The following is a 20,253-nucleotide window of genomic DNA, read 5'->3' on the forward strand; positions in this document are numbered from 1 at the left end:
AGCTCTCATCTTGTCTTCTTTGTCCGGATTCGTGCACAAGATGGCGGCTGCCATATAAACCGTTGGTTTGCGGTGCGTTTGCCTTTGCCGTTGCAGCTGGTAAAATATGATTTTATATGGATAGATGATGGAAGAGTAAATCGAATTTCGGATCTTGAGCGATCAATTAATAATAGCTCGAATTAAACATTCAGGCCACCAGAAATGTTGTAACATTCTCGTTTTTAAACTTCAATGTGGAGCAAACTGCTCTGGGGAACTTTAACGCTTAATTTTGCAATGAGAAAACGACACGAGTATGACTATTATAACTTTAATTCTTATACAAATTCGCAGGTTACTTCTATTGTACAAAATCTTTAATATTACTAGAAGATTGGTAAATTTAATGTTCTAGTCGGGCTTAAGCGCAACCGGCTGCGGGTTCTGTTCGTCGATATGTGTACGACCAAAGGCAAACGAAGACTCTCTTCCGCGGCAGCGATGTTATGCTGATTTAGCATAGCTAGACATTTCTAGACGAAGGCGATCTAAGCTAGAGAGAGCTTTTACTCCCATTCGACACTGCACCGTTGCTGTGGTTTAACCCTAAAAAACATGTGGACGCATTTAATTTTCACTAGGACATGTAAAATGAAAATTAACTAGGTCAACGTAGAGTAAATAATTAAACATTTTGATAAAAAAAATTAATTTATTTTTATTTAAGAATTCCCTCGTACAACCGAAAATTTTATCTTTTTAAAGAAATTTAGTATTTTTCGAGGAATACACTTTTCAGTGATTAGCTTTGTTGTCCTTGTAAAATAACAATGTACTTTAATAACTTAGAGATTTTAGTTTTTATGTTGTCAAATCAATAGAAATGATGCGCCCACTACTGTTGAAAGGCTGGGCTGCCGAAAGGGATTCAAATGTATTACTGTCAGTTGTTTGATTTATTGGTGTCTTTTCGGAAGTAGCTGAATGTGCGTACCAATCAGTAACAGCTATTAAATTCTTTGAAAAATTGCAGTTCTCTTGATTATATTCTTTTGGGTGAATTTGAGAATCAGAAAATGTATTCGATGTATTTAAAGAAGTTACTAATGACTGATTTAGTTTCGAATCGCCAGCGCAGCGGCTTAAAACTGAGCTAGCCTTGTAATTGGAAAATATATATACAGATTGTTGAAGTGGCTTGATGGAGTTATCCGCTAATGTTTGTGGATCCGAATGAAATTTTGTTTGGCTTAAGACATCAGTTTTTTTACTGGTCAGTCTGTTTTTATGCGTAAGTGATATTATAGCAAGTGCGTCAGAACCAAGTATTTTCGGATATAAAATAGTTTGCTCTTGTTGCTCCTCATCTGATGAGCATAAATCAATAGTGTCTACAATGTCTTGGCTGGATGGTGAAATTCTCCAATTAGAGTTAAGCGAATTATTGCGAGTTAGTCTTATGTTAAGTTTTGTATTTGTAATGGGAATTTGATCTCCAAGGATATGTTCAGAAATTTTTTTCAATCTGACTGAAATCGGACGGCATTGCTTAAGCAACGGAGAATTCAGAAACAAGAAGTTTTGAGTTATATCTCTTCGTTTTCCAAATTGCCGTCTTGGAAATGAATATATATGAAAATTATGTTCGTGGGATTTTTTAAAAGTACAATGAGTGTGGTTAGCACTGGTTTTTTTTTCGAACAATTTTTGTTTAGTACTTGACTTTAAAATTAAAGGAGTATAACAAAATCGGTCAAGACGTTCCTGCCTCTCGGATATATATTCCACAGATACTGTTTGTTTTGTAGACCTTAAAAGTTTCTGTCCTGCGGGAGATGATATTGGGATAAACGAACACCTATTAAATGAATGTACGTTTCGATTTCTTCGCGATGGTAGCCGTCTATTTCTTTGCGTTGAGTCCATGAATACTTCATCACGAAATAAATATGTTTTTTGTATATCATTAGAAAAACGGGATTCCGAAAATTTAGATTGAAGGCTAAAATTCAATAGAAATGCATTCCGTAGTTCGTTGTTTTCATTTTTTCCATCATGTTTTATTTCAGGCTCCGGGGAGTCACAAACTATTACATCATCCTCCATGCAACAAATATTTTCGTGTTCCTGTAATAAATAAAATGAGCAGAGTTTATTATAATTAAACCATCCATATTTATGGATACTAGGGGGCAAGCCCCCAAAGTATTGTAAAGTTTTTTAATTTTTTTTATTGAACATTTTTTTTTTTTAATTTGTATGGTTTTATTTATATCAATTTACAAAATAATATTGTACATATATGATACTCCAAATTATTTTTTTTCATTATCATATCATATCCTTTTGTGTTAAATAATAATGAAATCATCAAGTTATATTATAATAATAAATCATTAACAAATAAATAGAAAGCAAAATAACTAAATAAATAAATCAATACCCTACATATGTAAGCAAAAATCTGTGGGAATGCACCAAATTGCATGCTGTTTTATTTTAATGATAGCCGGAGAATGTGGCATGGTTTGCCGAAAAAAATTTGTGATTTTCATAAATAGGTTCCTCAAGAATCAAAAAATTTGTTCCAAAAGACTGTGTTTGAACGCCTATTTCATTTCATTTCGCCGCAACGCGTGCACCAAATTGCACGTTTGTTTTTAAATGATGCCAGAGTATGTGGCATTGTTTCTAGACAAAATTTTTTACTTTTCTACAAATAGGTTCCTCGAAAATTAAAAATTTATCAGAAAAAAATCTTAAATTTGGTCTAAAAATGTGTGTTTGAACGCCTATTTCATATCATTTTGTGTCACTCTGTAGAACAGAACATTTTATGATAGACCCCCATCTGGAAGGAATCTTTTATTATTCCGCTCCATAAGAAAGGTAGCAAGTCTGATGCTAATAACACTAGTCAACACGATTTTTCCTCAAGGAACAAAACGAACTTTTTCTTAAAGATTTGGGGCTTAGAAATGGTTTGATGATATTTTTTTTTCTATGGCAGAACTTTTTTTTGAAGAATTTTTGAAGTCTGGTATTTTTTTTTTAAGCTTTTTTCAGGGGTAACGCTTGTTTTTTTTCACATAACTCTAGTATCTTACGTCTGGTTGTTAAGAACTTTGCTATTTTGAAAAGATAATTAAAACAAAAGAAACATTCAGAGCCGTGAATCTCTGTTTTTCTCCACAGCATTGGAGTAAAAGTAACTGTCCATACCTAGGACTCGGTAAAACCAAAATTACAGGTCCTTTTTGTTTACTTCATTACCATTTTGGCAGTTGGACCAGCAACGTACCGTACGGTATTTTTCAGGTAAAATGAGTTTTGAGTCGTTTTGGTTAAACGGCTGCAACTTTGCAGTTGATATATACATATATATTTATACATACATGCAATGATACATGCAAAGTTCTATGCAACCAGATATTAGATACTTAAGTTATGTGAAAAATAGAAGCACTACCTCTGAAAAAATACATGAAAACAATACAGGATTTGAAAATTCTTAAAAAAAACTAAACCATAACTCGTTAAAAATTTTTAAATCCCCAAATCTATCAGAAAAAGTCATTTTGGTGCACAGCGGGAAGAAAAAGATCAATTTTGTCGAGTAGTGTAGTCCAAAGCTGACGATATTCGAATCCCTGAAGGTAGATATACGGGAAATATTGTTGAAAATTTATGCAGGTTATCCAGACATTCTGTCGCACACGTACACGTACCTAGCCAAAACGCCCTTTAGCTGGATGCCGGCCACTATGATGAGCTTGACTGACCCCAGGGACTGACTAGGATTACAATTTAGCATTACTATTATTTTAAGTTATGACTTAAGTTAGTTTTATATGTATTTGATATACAATAATATATACAAATTTACATAACATTAACAAATAAAACGAGAAGGAACGTGTGAGTCGTTTCTGGGGACACGACTCTACTTATACCCGTACTCAGTCAGTATATACATTTTTGAGCATGATTTTTTAGAATTTAAAAAAAAATTTTACATTTTACATTTTTTTGCTACATTTGTTATCTACATCTCATCTACAATGTCTATTCTACATCTAACATGTAGTTTGTACAAGTACCATTTAGATTCTACATCTCCTCCGCTAGGGGTTGCTCGCGCACTGAACGCAGCAGAGTGTGCGAGCGAGAAGGAAAATGAGTTGCGTTGTCGTCGGCAGGAGAAGCGACTGAAAATTAATTTCTTCATTCTGGCTATAATTATGATCCGATCTGATTCAGATTCGGCAGTCTGGTAGATATGGGCATTCTCTACGATAATGCGCAGAGAAGGAGGAGGAAGGGGGCGGGGAGAAATTTTGAAATACACTTTTAGCAGTGGGATATCACATGAGTCTGGAAACCACATTTGGTTGCCCTAGCTCTTATAGTCTCTGAGATCTAGGCGCTCATCAAGACGGACAGACAGACAGACGGACAGACAGACATGGCTATATCGACTCGGCTATTGATGCTGATCAAGAACATATATACTTTATGGGGTCGGAAACGTTTCCTTTTCTGCGTTACACACATCTACTTTTACCACAAATCTAATATACCCCTTAACTCGTTTTTGAGTACGGGTATAAAAATAAAAACTAATAAATAATCCACCACAATATTCATTAAGTGTTTTTAATTATATATATGTATGTATATTTATTTCAATAGTTGGCTGAAACATATCTATACTGCCAACTATATACATACATAACATAATTACATACAAAAAATACCACACCCCGTAAATAAATACCGCACTCCATACTAACATACATACTCCGCGCATACTGACATATATTTAATATAAGTTCCGCGATTCCGAGCAATTCTTGGAATCCAGCCACATTTCTCGATCGCCACAACGCCTTAACCCTTCTCCAATGCTCAGCGCATTTTCAGTAATTATTTAGCCAAACAAACACAAGGACACTACAAGAAATAGGTTGAACCACGATTGATCCACAATTTATAATTTAGCCTTTTTTCGTCAACCTTTTTTTGATGTTTTCGGTTTTCCTTCGGTATTTCTCCAGATAGTTTTCCAGCGCCCATCCCCCGCTTTTATATTTTTGACTGCAACTTTCGGTAACGCATACGGCTACTAGGTTTATCTGTATTTTGTCGATCCAAACCGACATGTGGAGTAAACTTTCGTCCGCCTTCACTCCGCAAATAACCCAGTTCTGCTCACGACTGCGTCAAAGAGGTAAACGGGGCCCGAATACCCCCCTGTCCTCCTCCCGGCTTCCCCTAGACTCAGTCTTTTGCCGTGGCCCCCTGGTGATACCGTCTCGGTTGCCACGCCCCCCCCGGCCAACCCGTGACCATCAAGGTTCCAGCTCTGACGCAAACAGATTCGAAAGGCGCCTTCGTCAGTAGCCCCGTCAGCTCTCGCCACTGCACCACAAAGGCTCAACCCGACACCTATGTGATGCTTACGGCGAATGCTATGGGACTTTCGAACAGTGCCTCAGTGACCTCAATGCTCATCTGGCCACAACCACAGATGAATCTGATCTCTCAGCTTTATTTAACGTGGCGGTTCCACAGGAAGGGATTTCAACCACGGTGTTTAATGTGCTTTGAGCAATGCACATGTCACGGTAAATCTGGTACCATGCGCCAATTTACGCCCCAGAATAAGAAGCTATAGCAAATACATAGACACCCATCCTGGTACCAATTCGAAAGTATACTAGTCGGGCATACTTTCCCCCTTGGTGAGGAGTGATCTAAGGGTCTCGGCACCCGGTTGAGATCGCAACTCCATGTGGAGCCTAGCGGCTCTTCCCGCGTAAAATTCAGGGTACCACAGCCACCACGATGCTCCCACTAGTGGGCCTACCTCAATGAACAGCCTTGGACCGCTGAACAACCCGTGATACCGATCTTTAGGTCGGGGCTCTCGGCCCGTCTGTCGCCATTGGGTCCAACAGTTGTTGCCGTCTGGAGAACGCCTCGCCAGCGTATCTATCCAGCAGCTGCATCCTCTCCTGCGAAGCACCACTTCGGAGACGATCTATTCGCCATCCGTGTGCTGCACTCCAAGTCCATCGAGGTCTCGCAAATCTGTATAGAGTGGACAAACACATAGAACATGTTGCCAATCCTCGCGCTCTGCGCCGCATAGACATGCAGGCGTGTCGCTTCGGCTTCTCTCATGCATAAATGCATTAAGCGATCCATGGCCAGTCAGCAGGAGTCCAGCGCGCAGCGTGAAGCCAAACCTTGGCTCGCTGTAGACAAAGCTTGCGTTCGGGATGAAGCGGTGCGTCAACCGACCTGGGGAGTCGCCATCCTCCCATCTGCGTTGCCACTCGCTCAGCAGGCATTTCTCTAGTCGCGCCATCTTCTGCTTCCAGCTAAGATTTGCCAAATCTTCGCCGTATTGCCAGTCGCTCTCCTCCAGCCGGTAGTCACGCTTGAGTTTGAATCTGATTGCCAGGCGTCTGGCCTCTCCGGCAATTCGGATGTCTCCCTTACCACCTCTTCCTCGAACAATCGCCAGCGCGCATTGGAAAGCTTCCAGGACGGCACAGGAGCAATGCTCTCAACTGTGTCGGTCAGATCACGCGTCACCTCAACATGGATCATTTTGTGGTCGCTCGTATCCCATTCCCTCGAAACGTTGTGGCCGCCCTGTCCGCACCGGTGGCACACGTTCTCCTTTAGGCGGCACTGGGACACCTTGTGGTCGAAACCCACACACCTGTGGCAGGAATCCCCCAGGTTCTTGGTGAAGAGCTCCTCCATGAACTCTTTAGGCGTGATGGACGTGTCGACGTCATACACCACGACCTGAGGCCTGGTCTCCGGGCTCTTCCTCACTTCCAGTCCTGCTTCGTGGAACTTCGCGCTGTCCACTACCTTTTTGAGCTCACTAACCGAAGGCGTGCGCATGATCGCTCCTCCGCTCTTCAGCTTACGAACCTCGTGCACTCGACTCCGAGTTTGGGCACAACGTCCTTCCTCACTCGTTCCACTAGTTGCTTCCCCGTCTCCTCCGGGATCGTGCTCTTAATACGAGCCGACCAGGTTTCGCGCGGCCTCGCGATCGGTGGGGCGACAGCGCTCGGTGCCGGCAAGCCTGCCGCATACGTAGCGGCAGGAACAGCGGTGGTGGCGGCAGTGGGCCTCTGTGGAGGCGGCATACGTGCCCTCTCCTCCAGGCGCACCTTGTCCCCAGCCAGAGCCATAACCAGCTCGGCATACCTATTGGTAGCTACAAAAACTGCCATGGCGGCCTCCGGGGTCATGCCTCCATACTGCCTCGCTCACGCTCATCCTAATGGACGATATCTCCGCAGCAACAGCCGAAAATCCAGCCGCAACAATACCAATGGCATGTGGCAGCGGTGATGGTGACAGTGGTAGTGGCAGAAGTGGTGGCGGCGGCGTTCGTGGCGGCGGCGCTGTTGGCGGTGGCAGCAGCGGTGTCAGTGGCAGCGGCAGAGGGTTCCACTTCCACAAAGGGGAGCGACGGTGGCGGCGACCTGACTGCTGGGATCGGCAACTCTCCCGTCACCCCAATCCCCAGCCCGATCTTCTTCGCTCCTTTTTTTGCCGCAATTGACTTCGGCCGACCCCGCCTACGGGCGGGGACACTCGATGACGAGCTCGCCCCAACACTTGCCAGGCTAGCGGGGCTAGCGGGGCTGGCGTCGGCCTCCGTGCTCTGGCTCCCTCTACCGGTTCTCTCTGACACTAAGCCTTAGCGGAGACACGAACCAAAAGCGCTGCTATCCAAGCTCTCAACCAAGCTTCGAAAGAAGCTCGACTTGAAAGCTCCGAAAGCACCAGAGGGAACATCCTACAGGTAAGCTTCGAGCCAAAGCCTCGAACGAAAGCTTCGAACGGAAGCTTCGAACTCGAACCTGTTTACGAGCTAAAGCCGCACGTGGCTTTTGCAGAGCCGAATTGGCAAATTTTTAATTGCCAATTCCAACACAATTTGGGCACCAAATTAACGCGTAATATACTGCATAATAGCGCGGAAAACTCGCGACAATATAGAAACACTTTCAACACGGGAAAAATTATTCTTTTACGATTGAAAACCGACGGTAAAAACACGTCTGCTTCCAGTAGCAGTCAGAGAGCAACTGAGCCACAGCCACAACCACAGTCCATCCTCCTGCACAGCCAGTCCAACCGAGGCAGTCGACAGCCGGCCTCCTGTCAACATTGAGGTTTTCTCAGGGAACTACGTCAGCTGTCCTACATTCCGTGATCTGTTCACTGCGATCGTGATCAACAATCCTAGATTGTCTCTGGTATTGAAGCTGTACTACCTCACCAAGGGCCAAAGGCCATCGTAGAGAAATCCCCCCTTACCAATGATGGTTTCAAGTCTGCATGGTTGGCTCTCCGTAGCCGATATGAAAATAATCGGCTTCTGGTGACCAACCAAATTAACATTCTTCTCTTCTTGCCCCTCGTTACTTCCGAGTGCAGTCGTGCTTTGAAAGAACTTCAAAGTGCGATGCAAGGGGTTCTAAACGCTCTTACAGTTTCCCACGTCTGTACTGACAATTGGGACAGCCTACTGGTAACCATCTGTGCATACAAATTGCCGAAATTGAGCCAGGCTTTGTCGGGAGCGTCCGTCACGGACAAAAAGGAGGTGCCGCCCTGGAAGGAAATTGACTCCTTCTTCACTCAGCGATACCTGAGGCTAGAGGCTATCGAGAGCGACCCTTCCACTTCTCATGGCGCTCCGTATTTGCCACCCGTCAAAGACAGTCAGAATCCGCCATCCTCCAGAAGCCAGTCCAATCCGTTCCTTTCCCAAGGCAGTCCTGTTCTCGGGCTCCGAGTTAACGTTCATTACGGAACGCCTTTTCAGCACGATTCAATTGCCATTCCAACGTATTCAGACACAGATCTCCAGCCTCCTAAGCTCTGTCAGTTTTCCATTCGCTCCCCAACGAATCCGGGTTTACAATTAAACGCCGCAGCCTATGTTATCCCGGAATTGGCAAAGAATCTTCCGTTGCATCCGATCTCGCCAAGTTTATTGAAAGACTTGCCGAGTCTTCCATTAGCGGATCGTACATTCTTTGAGAGTTCACCAATCGATGTCCTGATTGGAGCCGGTATCCTACCATCGGTAATGTCAAGCGGCTACAGCCCAACATATGTGGCTCTCTTCTCGGCCAAGAAACCATTTTTGGTTGGGTGCTCACTGGTCTCGTGTTCAATACGGCGGGCCATTAAGGTGCATCCTTTTCAAGTCAAATTTCCAGAGTAGCTTCCAATGTCCCAAAGGGTCCCGTCATCCGTTCCACGCTCACTTCTAATGCTTCTTCGACCTCTGGCTGAGCAACAGCTCTGTGGGCATTCCAGCCACACCACACTGTTAGCGTTACAGCTACGCAAGCTGTTGCCCTCGCTCTCACGCTTATGAGCATTTTTCCCCCCGGTGACGAGCTTTCGCGCGCTCATGCTCACCACGCTCAAGCTCCCGCTGCCGACAGCCGCCGGCAGCTTACTTTTACTATGAATCAGCTATTACAACCCTAAGCAAACGGCCGACTTCTTTGCACGCCATAGAATCACTTGAATAAATATCTATATACTGAAGAAATTGGACCTTATCTGTGGGACCCCCCTGAGACACCATCCTGCTAAAACAGAGGGTATACAGTTTTTTATTGCCTAAGTAATTCGTATTTTATCATCCATTTCTGTGTCAATGCAAAATACGTAGTGATCAGAAGAATTGGGGCTTTATGGGGTCGGAAACGTTTTCTTCTCTGTGTAACACACATCATTTTCGACCGAAAACCTTTACTCTTCGAGTACGGATATAAAGATATCGCTCCTCCCAGGAATGTAAAGAATTTTACGAAATTTTGACTTTAAAAACTCTGAAAAAAAATGAAAAAAAAAATATCCTGTCTTAAATTTTTTTGTGTAATAATTCGGCGTCGTTTAAGGTATTGTTCATAAAAATCTATGGAGAGACGGCTAATCTAAAATTGGTTACATAAACCTCCGAAAATCACATTATACCGGTTTACCGTTGCTGGCCTTCCATGCAATGATTGTTTTCACATTTTTGAATTTTACATGTAAACAAACATTGCTGAGTGATATATAAGGTGGGGTACATTTGAACAATTGTATTTATTAGTTGAAAAAAGGTATAGTATTACAAGTCGACCTCGTTTGCTTTGATCCCAATTGGGCACTTGGGCGCGGAACCTTCCAAAAGGTATTTTTTAAAGATTTTTTTCATTTTTTTAGGTTTGGTTAACCAATTTTAGCTCCACCGTCTTTCAATAGATTTTAATACACAATACCATTAACGACGCCGAATTAATGCACCTACACACAAAAAAAGAATGGACCCATGATGTACCTTTTTTTTTACTTTCCTGAGTTCCTGAATCTAAATTTCGTCAAAAATACAACACAAAACTCATAATTTCTGCATTTGAAAGCTTAATATTTCCCAGGCGGTAAGCTAAAATCACAAAGTAATTGGTTTCAATTTTTAGCTGCATTAACTAACTTTTCAGAATGTCAAAATTCTTTACAACCAGATGTAAGATACTTAAGTTATGTGAAAAATTAAGCGCTACGTCTGAAAAAAGATTACAAAAATACCAGATTTAAAAAATTCTTTAAAAACGAAAAGGAACGTGTGAGTCGCTTCTGGGGACGCGACTCTACTTTTATACGTTTTATAAGTTAGCCGGGCACCGGCCGCCGGTTGCAAGTTAACCCTCACATAAGCCCTTGAAAAAACTATGTTTCGTTTTCGGATACTTTAACGATCCGATTAATGTAAGCCCGATGTCGAGATATCGGCCCTTACTCTAGTTTATTATATACTCTTCAATTTTCATAGAATTAAACTGAATAGCAGAACAATGTTATTTCCTGATCAAAAACCTAAGGTGAATTTTACTTTAAAAATACAAAATACAAAAAATGAATAAAAAAGTGACTATTTTTCGATTAAAGGATTCTGGTGGGTTTGTAGAATATAATATTCCCCTATATATTCTACAAAACATCATCAGCTCCTCCCCCTCGGAGAACTACCATCTTGTCACGATGAGGGGGCTTGGTAAGTGTAAGGAACCCAAGAGCTATACCTGCGGTAGCGTATGTTACCAGAAGGGCCACCCAAACCGGGCAGGTCGTGAGGGAGCGCCGACGCCAAAAGCAGTTCACCCTAGCGGTAGGGTTAAAAGGCATCCGTTATGGGGGAAATGTCCGATAACGATTTAACAGGGCGAGCGAGCGCAGGCACCCCGGCGTCGATATCCTGTGACTGCAGGAAACCCGAAATGGCAGTGGAGTGCTTGGCTGCCAAATCGCGTAATGCCACAAGCAACAGAAGGATCCGCTGACAGAGAGGGACGATAGAGGTTCTGGAACCGGGAACCACAGGCGGAAGCTACGTCTTCACTTGTCCCTCAGTGTCAGAGGCAAAGTTGGCTACGGCCTTTCTCTCGTATCGAATACAACGAGCCGCAGAAGGCGGAGCCACAAGTCACGGCTCCCAACATCCAGGTCGACTAGGGTCCACTACATGCAAGCCGGACGCTGATACCCTACGCAAGCGGCTGTCGGTATACAGGGCATCGGCAAAATACCTTCGTGGTATTAGCCAATAGCCCCCCGATACGCTGACCGCGAGGGAAAGGAGCCTCAAGAAGAAGCACGAGCAAAACGTGCGGAGGTACGAGCTGCTTAACGGAGTCGATCCTACCAGCAGAGACCAAGCCCCCCAAGCGCACACGTGGCGGTGACTGAGGACCTCAAACCGTCGACCCTTGTCGTCAGCGTCAGCATCAGCTGGCACGAAGACGAAGATGGACCAACTCTCAACGTCATCGTCTGCGAACGCGCGAGGGAGAAAGGGGAAAAAGGAGTCCGGGAAGCAGACAGGGAAGACCACACCTCCGACGCAACCTTGCCACCAAAGAGGAGGTCGCCATGGCATTGTCTGCTCAGGTGGACCACCAAGTGGAAACAGCATGCATTAGGGCCCTACGGCCGAGATATGGAGGTTCCCAGGTGGGTATTGTCGGGCTTGCAGACACGCTGGCAAAGCGGCTTATAGAGGCCGGCAAACTCAAGATCGGGTGGACAAGATGCAGGATCGTAGAGCGATCAGGACAGAGGCGCTGCTACAAATGCCTAGAGTTTGGGCACATCGCAGCCAGGTGCAAGAGCGACGTCGACCGCAGCAACTGCTGCCTCAAGTGTGGCAAGCGGGGCCACAAAGTAGCGGAGTGCACAAATGACCCTAGATGCTTCCTCTGTGCCGTAAAGGACCCGACTGAGGCGAACCACATAGCTGGCAGCAAGAGGTGTCCGAGAAGCAGAGCGGAGCTTAACCACGGCATAGCGAAATGAAGATTCTGCAGCTGAACCTAAACCACTGCGAAACGGCCCAGAACCTACTCTGTCAGTTAGTCTGAGACGAATCAGCGGATGTTGCACTCCTCAGCGAACCGTACCGCAGAACCAGTGACCACCACTTCACGCTAGACACAACTAAAACAGCAGCGATTTGGACATGCGGGCGTTCGGGCCATCAAGCAGAGTCTGTACGCAAGGGAAATGGCTATGTCCGAGCCAAGGTCGGCCAGCTCTGGCTAAACAGCTGCTACCTTGCACCACGACTGTCGCTCCAGGAATTCGGCTCCATACTCGACGAAGTAGCAGACGACGCAAGGGGACGGCCAAATGTCATCCTGGCTGGAGACTTCAACGCCTGGTCAGAGGAATGGGGGTCAAGATTTACCAACGCTAGAGGTCACACCCTCCTAGAAGTCTTTGCCACACTGGAGATAAACCTTCTCAACACGGGATCAGAGGAAACGTTCTCTCGTGCTGGGACAGGGTCAGTCATTGACTTGTCCTTCTGCAGCAGGACTCTCTTCGAGAGTACAATGTGGACGCTCAGCACCGCATACACCGATAGTGACCACAAAGCAATTATCTGCAGTATCGAGTCCCGCTGGCAAGGCTCAGCCCACCAGCCAACAACGGCCTCGCATACAAGGTCGTAGCAAAAAAGCTCAACGCGGCAAAGCCCTTCACCGCAGCCGATCCTGCCAGGATGAAAGAAATTGTCGAATGCCTCTTTCCCACTGTTGCCCCAGCTGTCAGCCCGGCGCGAACACCGCATGGCCACATCGGATGGACCGACATTACGGCAAGCGAGATTCTGGATGTGGCAGCAGAAACCCCGACCGGCAAGGCCCCAGGCCCAGATGGTGTCCCCGATACCGCCGTGAAGCTGGCAATGGCAGCGCATCCATCGGCTTTCGCGCATGTCTTCAACATGTGCCTTCGCGAAGGAGTCTTCCCAGAGCCATGGAAGCAGCAGAAGCTTGTCCTGTTTGCCAAAACCCCACAAGCCTCCTGAAGCACCTTCATCCTACAGGCCCATATTCTTGATAGACAACGTGGGCAAAGCGCTGGAGCGATGCATTTGCAGGAAGCTTCAGAAAGCTGTCGTAGAGGCAGGTGACCTGTCTCCGATGCAGTTCGGCTTTAGGAAGGCAAGATCGACGGCGGACGCAATCCGCATAGTTAAAGACATATCGGCAAAAGCTATTGAGGTAACCAGGTGGCTTGGAGGACGGAAGCAGTACTGTCTCGTGTTCCCTCTCGACGTAAAGAACGCTTTCGACTCGGCGAGGTGGGACGTCATCTCAGGGCCCTAACCCGCTTAGGAATCCCGGACTACTTGGTATCCATCATCGAGGACTACTTCAGAGGCCGTACGCTGCTATACAGCACCAATAGCGGTACGATGCAGTTCCAGGTGACATGCGGCGTTCCCCAAGGCTCGGTCCTGGGACCAACCCTGTGGAACGTTATGTACGACGCCATCCTTAAGCTCCAACTACCAACAGACGCCCGCACAGTAGGATTCGCAGACGACGTCGCATTGGTGGTAGTAGCCAAGCACCTCGGCGACGTGGAGGCCCGCTGTAAGCGGTGACCACAATCCAGGAGTGGTTGAACTCAGTGGGCCTTAAACTGGCTGAGCAAAAGACGGAGGCGGTGCTTATATCCAGCCCCAAAATAGTCGAGGTAGCGACCGTCCGTGTCGGCTTAGTCGACATAATATCCGCAAGAGCAATCCGATATCTCGGTGTAATGTTGGATACTCGCCTCTCATTTCGCGAGCACCTCCAGGCAGCCAGCAAAAAGGCAGCCGACGTAGGAAGAGCACTCTCGCGCATGATGCTGAACACGAGGGGACCCAAAGCAAGGCCGCCGACTCCTTCTTCGGTCTGTCCTAAAAGGATATCTCCTTAGAACTCGACGCAGCACCACAGAACCGATCTCCGGCACTACGGAAACGAATAAAGTCGGCAGCGAGAGAAAGGAGCTTAACAGATGGCAGGAACGATGGGCCACCTCAGCGAAGGGCAGATGCACATTCCGCCTTATACCAGACATCGCTATGTGGGTAAACCGGAAGCATGGAGAAGTAAATTTTTGGCTAACCCAGCTACTAAGTGGACACGGCTGTTTTAGGAGCTACCTCCATCGTTTCGGGCACGACAGCAACGCTAACAGCCCGACGTGTAGCGTCGCGTCGTAGCGTTGCAGATCAGCGGAGCGGCATTGGCGGGGACACGCTGAAAGCCGAAACCCTGATCAACAGGATGGTTTCGAGTGAACAGTACTGGTCAACGGTATGCGGATTCGCGTCAGAAGTTATGCGGAAGCTAAGAGAGCTGGAGCGGAGTCGCAATGGCATAGAAGGAGGGGTCTAAGGCGACCCGCCTGTCCCTGCGAAGCAAAGTTTAGCGGCATACCCGCAGGAACTCGGGCTTTATTTATATTCTCTTCCACATATCATTTTCTTCTTGTTATTCTATACACTTCCTTACCTAATAAATTGATTAAAAAAAAAACTGGACTGGACCGACTAGACGAGAGCCAATGTTCAAGCGGCAGAGAACGGACGACTGCACAAAAGCTTCAGAGCAGAAGAAGTCACCCAGAGGGGAAGATATCGGACTTCAATTGGCTGAAGGCAGAATCGGAGATCCTGACCGCCATGAAGGATGCCATTGTGCGCGCAGATAACCCGTTTGTTTGCGAGTTCAAGGGTATCAAGTGGTATAAGGGAGCCAGAGCAAAGGCCAATGCCAATGCAGAAACTCTTGAGTTTCTCAAAAACACAGTCCAAGGTTTTGATGAACTTTGGCCAGGAGCGGCACTCTGCGTGGTCCCCACGGATCAGATTCCCAGGAGAACGATCATGAAGGTGTGGCTTCCTCCCCCGATCAAGGCGGATGAGAACACACTCGCTCTGGTCAAGGCACAGAACCGGATCCTGAAGACATCTGACTGGACCATCACAAGGGCGATAGTGCGAGACAAGGGAAACGGCATGGACCTCTGGATCAGCATTCTCAAATCCTGCCCGATCAGCCGACCCCATAAGTCCAATCACAACCCGTGGTGGACACGGGAGCTAAGCGAAGTCAGAAAGGAATCGAAGAAACTCTTCAACATAGCAAAAGTGACTAATATCGCCACAGCCTCAACACCTACAAGAACACATGAAGGCAGACGAAAAAAGAGTCATGGGCAGCCTTCTGCGATGCCATAGATGGTACCACTGAGGCATCAACGCTTCAACGTGTACTGTCGAAGGCACCCACCACACCAAGCCAGGCACACACCCGACGGTAACCAGATGGCTAGACAGCGTTGTCAGGATAAGAAGGATAAGCGCCAGTCTAGGCTCCTCCTCGTCAAGAAAGACGGTTACGAGGCACTCCAGGCAGGAGTTATATCCTCTCTCCTGTGGAACCTGGTCCTCAACGACCTTTTTCTTCAGATGGGGAGGAGCGGATATAAGGCTACTGCCTATGTGGATGATCTAGTAATACTGGTAACGGGTAAATTTCTGCCCACAATCAGTGACCTTCTGGAATCTGCACTGGGCTCGCCAGAACGGTTTGGGGGTCAATCCTCAAAAAACAGAACTATTGCTCTTCTCACGAAGATAAAAAAAATGCCGAGTATTCAAACTACCAGCAATTGGTGGAACGACACTCGAGCTATCAAACGAAGCCAAGTATTTTGGTGTCATCCTTGACTCCAAACTCTCCTGGAAGAGAAACATGGAGGAAAGGAAGAAAAGGCAATGGCAGCTTTCTACACCTGTAGGAAGACCTTTGGACGAACATGGGGCTTACAGCCGCGCATCATCCACTGGATGTATACAGCGGTAATAAGACCCATCTTGACATACGGAGGCATGATATGGTGGGAAGCGGTTAACACCAAATCCCATTTGGAGCACCTCCGTAGAGTCCAACGGACAGCATGCCTTGGGGTCACCGGATCTCTCAACGCAGCTCTGGACCCGTGCCGTACCGGCCCCAGGTGGCAATGCGCTGGCAGCCGCGCAGAAGCCATCTCCATGGCCACGCCACCTACCCGTATGGAAGATAGTGGAACGGCCGGGGGAGTGACTACGTCGGTCCTGGAAGACTTTAAGGACCATACCGGGGGAGAATGGAGGTCTCTGGGCGAGGACTCTCACCGACGGGTCAAAGACGGCCAGGGGACAGGAGCTGGAATCTTCTCCGAGGAACTAGCAACCAAGACTACCAGACTGGTGCAGTGTATTCCAGGCGGAGATATATGCAGTATGGCAAGCGGCTAAGTTTGGTATACACCTTGGAGATACCTCCGAGGAACATAGCAATCTGCGTCTACAGTCAGGCTACCGTCAAAGTATTGGTATCCTGCAAGACCACAAGCAGACACGTACGTGATACGGTACGCGATAAACCAGATCAGCGCGCACTCAATCACACTCACGTGGGTTCCGGGTCATACCGACATAGCGGGCAACGAGAGTGCGGACGAGTGTGCCAGAGCTGGATCGGCCAAGCCAATGGCGGACGCAGTCAGCGACATACGGAGGACACTACGAGACATCATCTCGCAGATGATGGGCCGAGCAAGAACGAGATCGGACAGGAGGTGGAACACCACACCGAACTGTGAGATCTCTCGGTCGCTTTGGTCCCACTATGACCCTAAACCAGGGGTCGGCACACAGACTCAAACATTTTTTTGGTGCGTTTGTGTGCGAAGAAAACAAACACGAAGGCAAATACGTTACTTATTTCTCTGCATCTACGGAAGCCGAGCAATTGTGCATAGGGCACACGAATGCTTCTCTGCCGCTGAGTCAGGCGAGCGGAATATTAAGCCGTTTGTGCATAGCTCGAAGCTTGCTTTACTACCGCTACGTCACCCGGGCAGAATAACGACACCACGCGAAGTCTTTACGCTGTACGTGTTCCGACTGCGCTGCCCGACACTTTTTCCTATGCACAGTGCATACGACGCTGCCGGCTTCTGCCCTAAACGTACCAAGCCTCTCCGAAGCTTCAGGAAGAGACTTCTGACGCAGCTGCAGGGACGAGAAGGAAATAGAGAGCATCCAGCACCTTCTCTGCAACTGTCCTGCACTCATGGGGAGGCGTCACCGAATACTCGGCGGCGCCTTTTACGTAGACCTGGACAACCTGGCAAACATGCCTCTAGAGAAACTGGTGCTCTTTTTAGAGGCCTCGGGATGGTTCACGAAACCTCCCTAGGCACCGGACAATAGGCTCAATCATAGTGGTGCAGCCCAACATAAATCTAATATGTTCATGATTTGCACTGCCCACTGTACATACATATTGTTAACCGCTTATGCTTACACACGGCAGCGGCAGTTCTTTCGCCTCTTTATATCGCCTTTTTCGTTATAATACTGCAGCTGAAGCATCTACGCTATTCTCTCGCACTCTCTCTCTCTCTCGTACTCGACTCAGCAGCAGCCCGAGCTTCTATCGCTTCTGTCGTTCTCTATCTCGCTTGCATTATGGGAACGGACAATTCAGTCCGACTGTCTTGTTCCTGACAAACATGTCAGTAGTGTACTCGACCCCGCTTTCTGGCCTGAACATACTATTTGTCATGTATTTACCAATCGTCTCCCTAGTTCTGAACATCGTGTGGGTGTCCTACAACTCCGACTGCTTTAACTTCCGTCCGTCCAACACCATCCCTGGCCGCATTACCTTCACCATCAATAAACTAATATCATCCTATTCTCTTAAGATAACCTATTAGAATGTTAGTCACTTGTACAGTAAGCTTAACAAGCTACATATATACTGACAGTGCATCTTTCGAGTCTGATGTAATCGCTTTTTCTGAAACCTAGCTCAACTCCTTTATTCATGACTCCGAGATTCTCATTGACAAATTTAATATACAGTTGTGTTCAATGAAATAGTAGTGCCGCACCTCACGACTTTCAAACCCCTTCTTGAGACTCTTCCAGTCATCCAAATTGAACAAGTGAAACCTTTTTAGAAAGCTTAGAGTGTTATCATTAAACCCCTGAAAAAATCCCATTGCATTTGAATTTCATCTTCTTGTTTTTCATGACTTTAGACAAATACCCATGAAATCTGCTGTTCAATGAAATAGTAGTGTTTATTTTGAATTAAAAAAAAAAATAACGAAACTTAAATTTATCTTAATTATACATGTTCTACATGTTTATTGGGACTTAATACTTAGTTGTGAACCCTTTTTTATTTAATACTTCCTTGCAACGGCGGGGCATAGAATCAACTAGATCCTGGCAGCGCTTCAAAGGGATTTTGGCCCATGAATCTTGAACAACTTGCCACAGCTGAGCTTCACTTGTTGGACTGACATCTGATACCATTCGTCTCCCCACAAGTTTTCGATTGGGTTTAGGTCCGGGGACTGAGCTGGCCATTGCATCACGTCGATCTTCTCACGAGCAAACCAGGCTTTGGCAACTTTGCTCGTGTGTTTTGGATCATTATCCTGTTGGTACGTCCACCTAAGAGGCATTTCCCACCTGGCATATGGAAGTAGTATATTTCTACATATATCTACATACACATCTTTGTCCATGATACCCTCAATCTTATGTATCGGGCCAACACCAGCGTAGGAAAAACAAGCCCATACCATGATGCTAAGGCCACCATGCTTGACTGTCTTTTTGGTGAACCTTGGGTTGTACTCCGTGTTTGGTGGACGTCGAACATATTGTCTGGAGCCAGTTCCAACAAATAAAACAATTTTGCTCTCATCTGACCACAATATGTTTCGCCACCGTTCGACGGGCCAGTCAACATGGACTTTGGCAAACGTCAACCGTGCAGCCATATGCTTTCGCGTCAAAAGGGGTACCTTTCCTGGGACTTCTCGCATTTAAGTTATGACTAATGAGTCGACGACGTACTGTCACATCACTGATCGACAGATTCAACTCCTTTTTTATCATTTTTGACGATGCGAACGGCTTCATCCTGCTGTACCTCACAATACGTCTGTCATCTAAAACAGTCGATTTACGCTCACTACCACGATTATCTGCCTTTTTATACCCGTACTCAAAAAAGAATTAAGGGGTATATTAGATTTGTGGTAAAAGTGAATGTTTCAATCGCAGAGAGGTTTTCCGCCCCATAAATTCTTAGGCTGATTACACTAGTCAACAATTTTACCCGAGTCGAATAAAGCCAACTTTTTCTTAAAGTTCGGTCCTTAGAAATGGTTTGATGACGCCTGATTTTTTTTTTCTAGTGGCAGAACCAAATTTTTTTTGCAGACTTTTTAAAAACTGGTATCCTTTTCTCAACCTTTTTTCAGAGTTAGCCCCGCCCCCTTGCTTTCTTCACATAGGACTAGTATCTGTGGCAGGCCTTGTAAAGAATTTGCTATTTTAAAAAGATAATTAACACAGCTAGAAGTAAAGCCCAAACACTCTCCAGATTCCAAATCTAACCGTCGGGAATATAAGCATTGAAATGCAAAAATGAAGATTTTGAATTTTTTACGTTTTGACTTTAAAAACCCAGGAAAAGTTCCGACAACAAAACTCATATTCCTCTCGCTCTCACACTCTTTTTTGTATAGGTGCACTAAATTGGCGTCGTTTGAAGGTAAATCGGTACATGTAAAATCTATGGAGAAGACTTTGGAGCTAGAATTTGTTAACTAAACCTAAAATATGGCAAAAAAATGTAACAATGTAAAACTTTTTTTCTTTTGGAAGGTTTCTGAGCTCAATGCCCATTGGGAATTGGGATCGCGATCAGGTACCAAATGTACAACTCCTTTTTCGTTTGCTTTGTTCAGTTTGATGGGCTTGAAACCATCAAAAAGGACTATTTTTTGTCTCTTTTTAGGTTT

At 45.9% G+C, this 20,253-nt stretch overlaps 1 protein-coding gene across 1 annotated transcript in view; it reads right to left on the minus strand.

Annotated features, from left to right (window-relative positions):
* Window positions 1-318: 318 nt before the first annotated feature.
* LOC111079196 overlaps window positions 319-20,253 on the minus strand; it is a 33,016-nt gene continuing 13,081 nt past the window's right edge. The window contains exon 2 of the mRNA XM_022374265.2: window positions 319-2,109. Coding sequence (XP_022229957.1) covers window positions 844-2,109 — 1,266 coding nt within the window. The 3' untranslated portion in view covers window positions 319-843. The remainder of the gene's footprint in view (window positions 2,110-20,253) is intronic.

The sequence above is a fragment of the Drosophila obscura genome, unplaced genomic scaffold, assembly GCF_018151105.1.
Source record: "Drosophila obscura isolate BZ-5 IFL unplaced genomic scaffold, ASM1815110v1 contig_139, whole genome shotgun sequence".
Taxonomy (NCBI): domain Eukaryota; kingdom Metazoa; phylum Arthropoda; class Insecta; order Diptera; family Drosophilidae; genus Drosophila; species Drosophila obscura.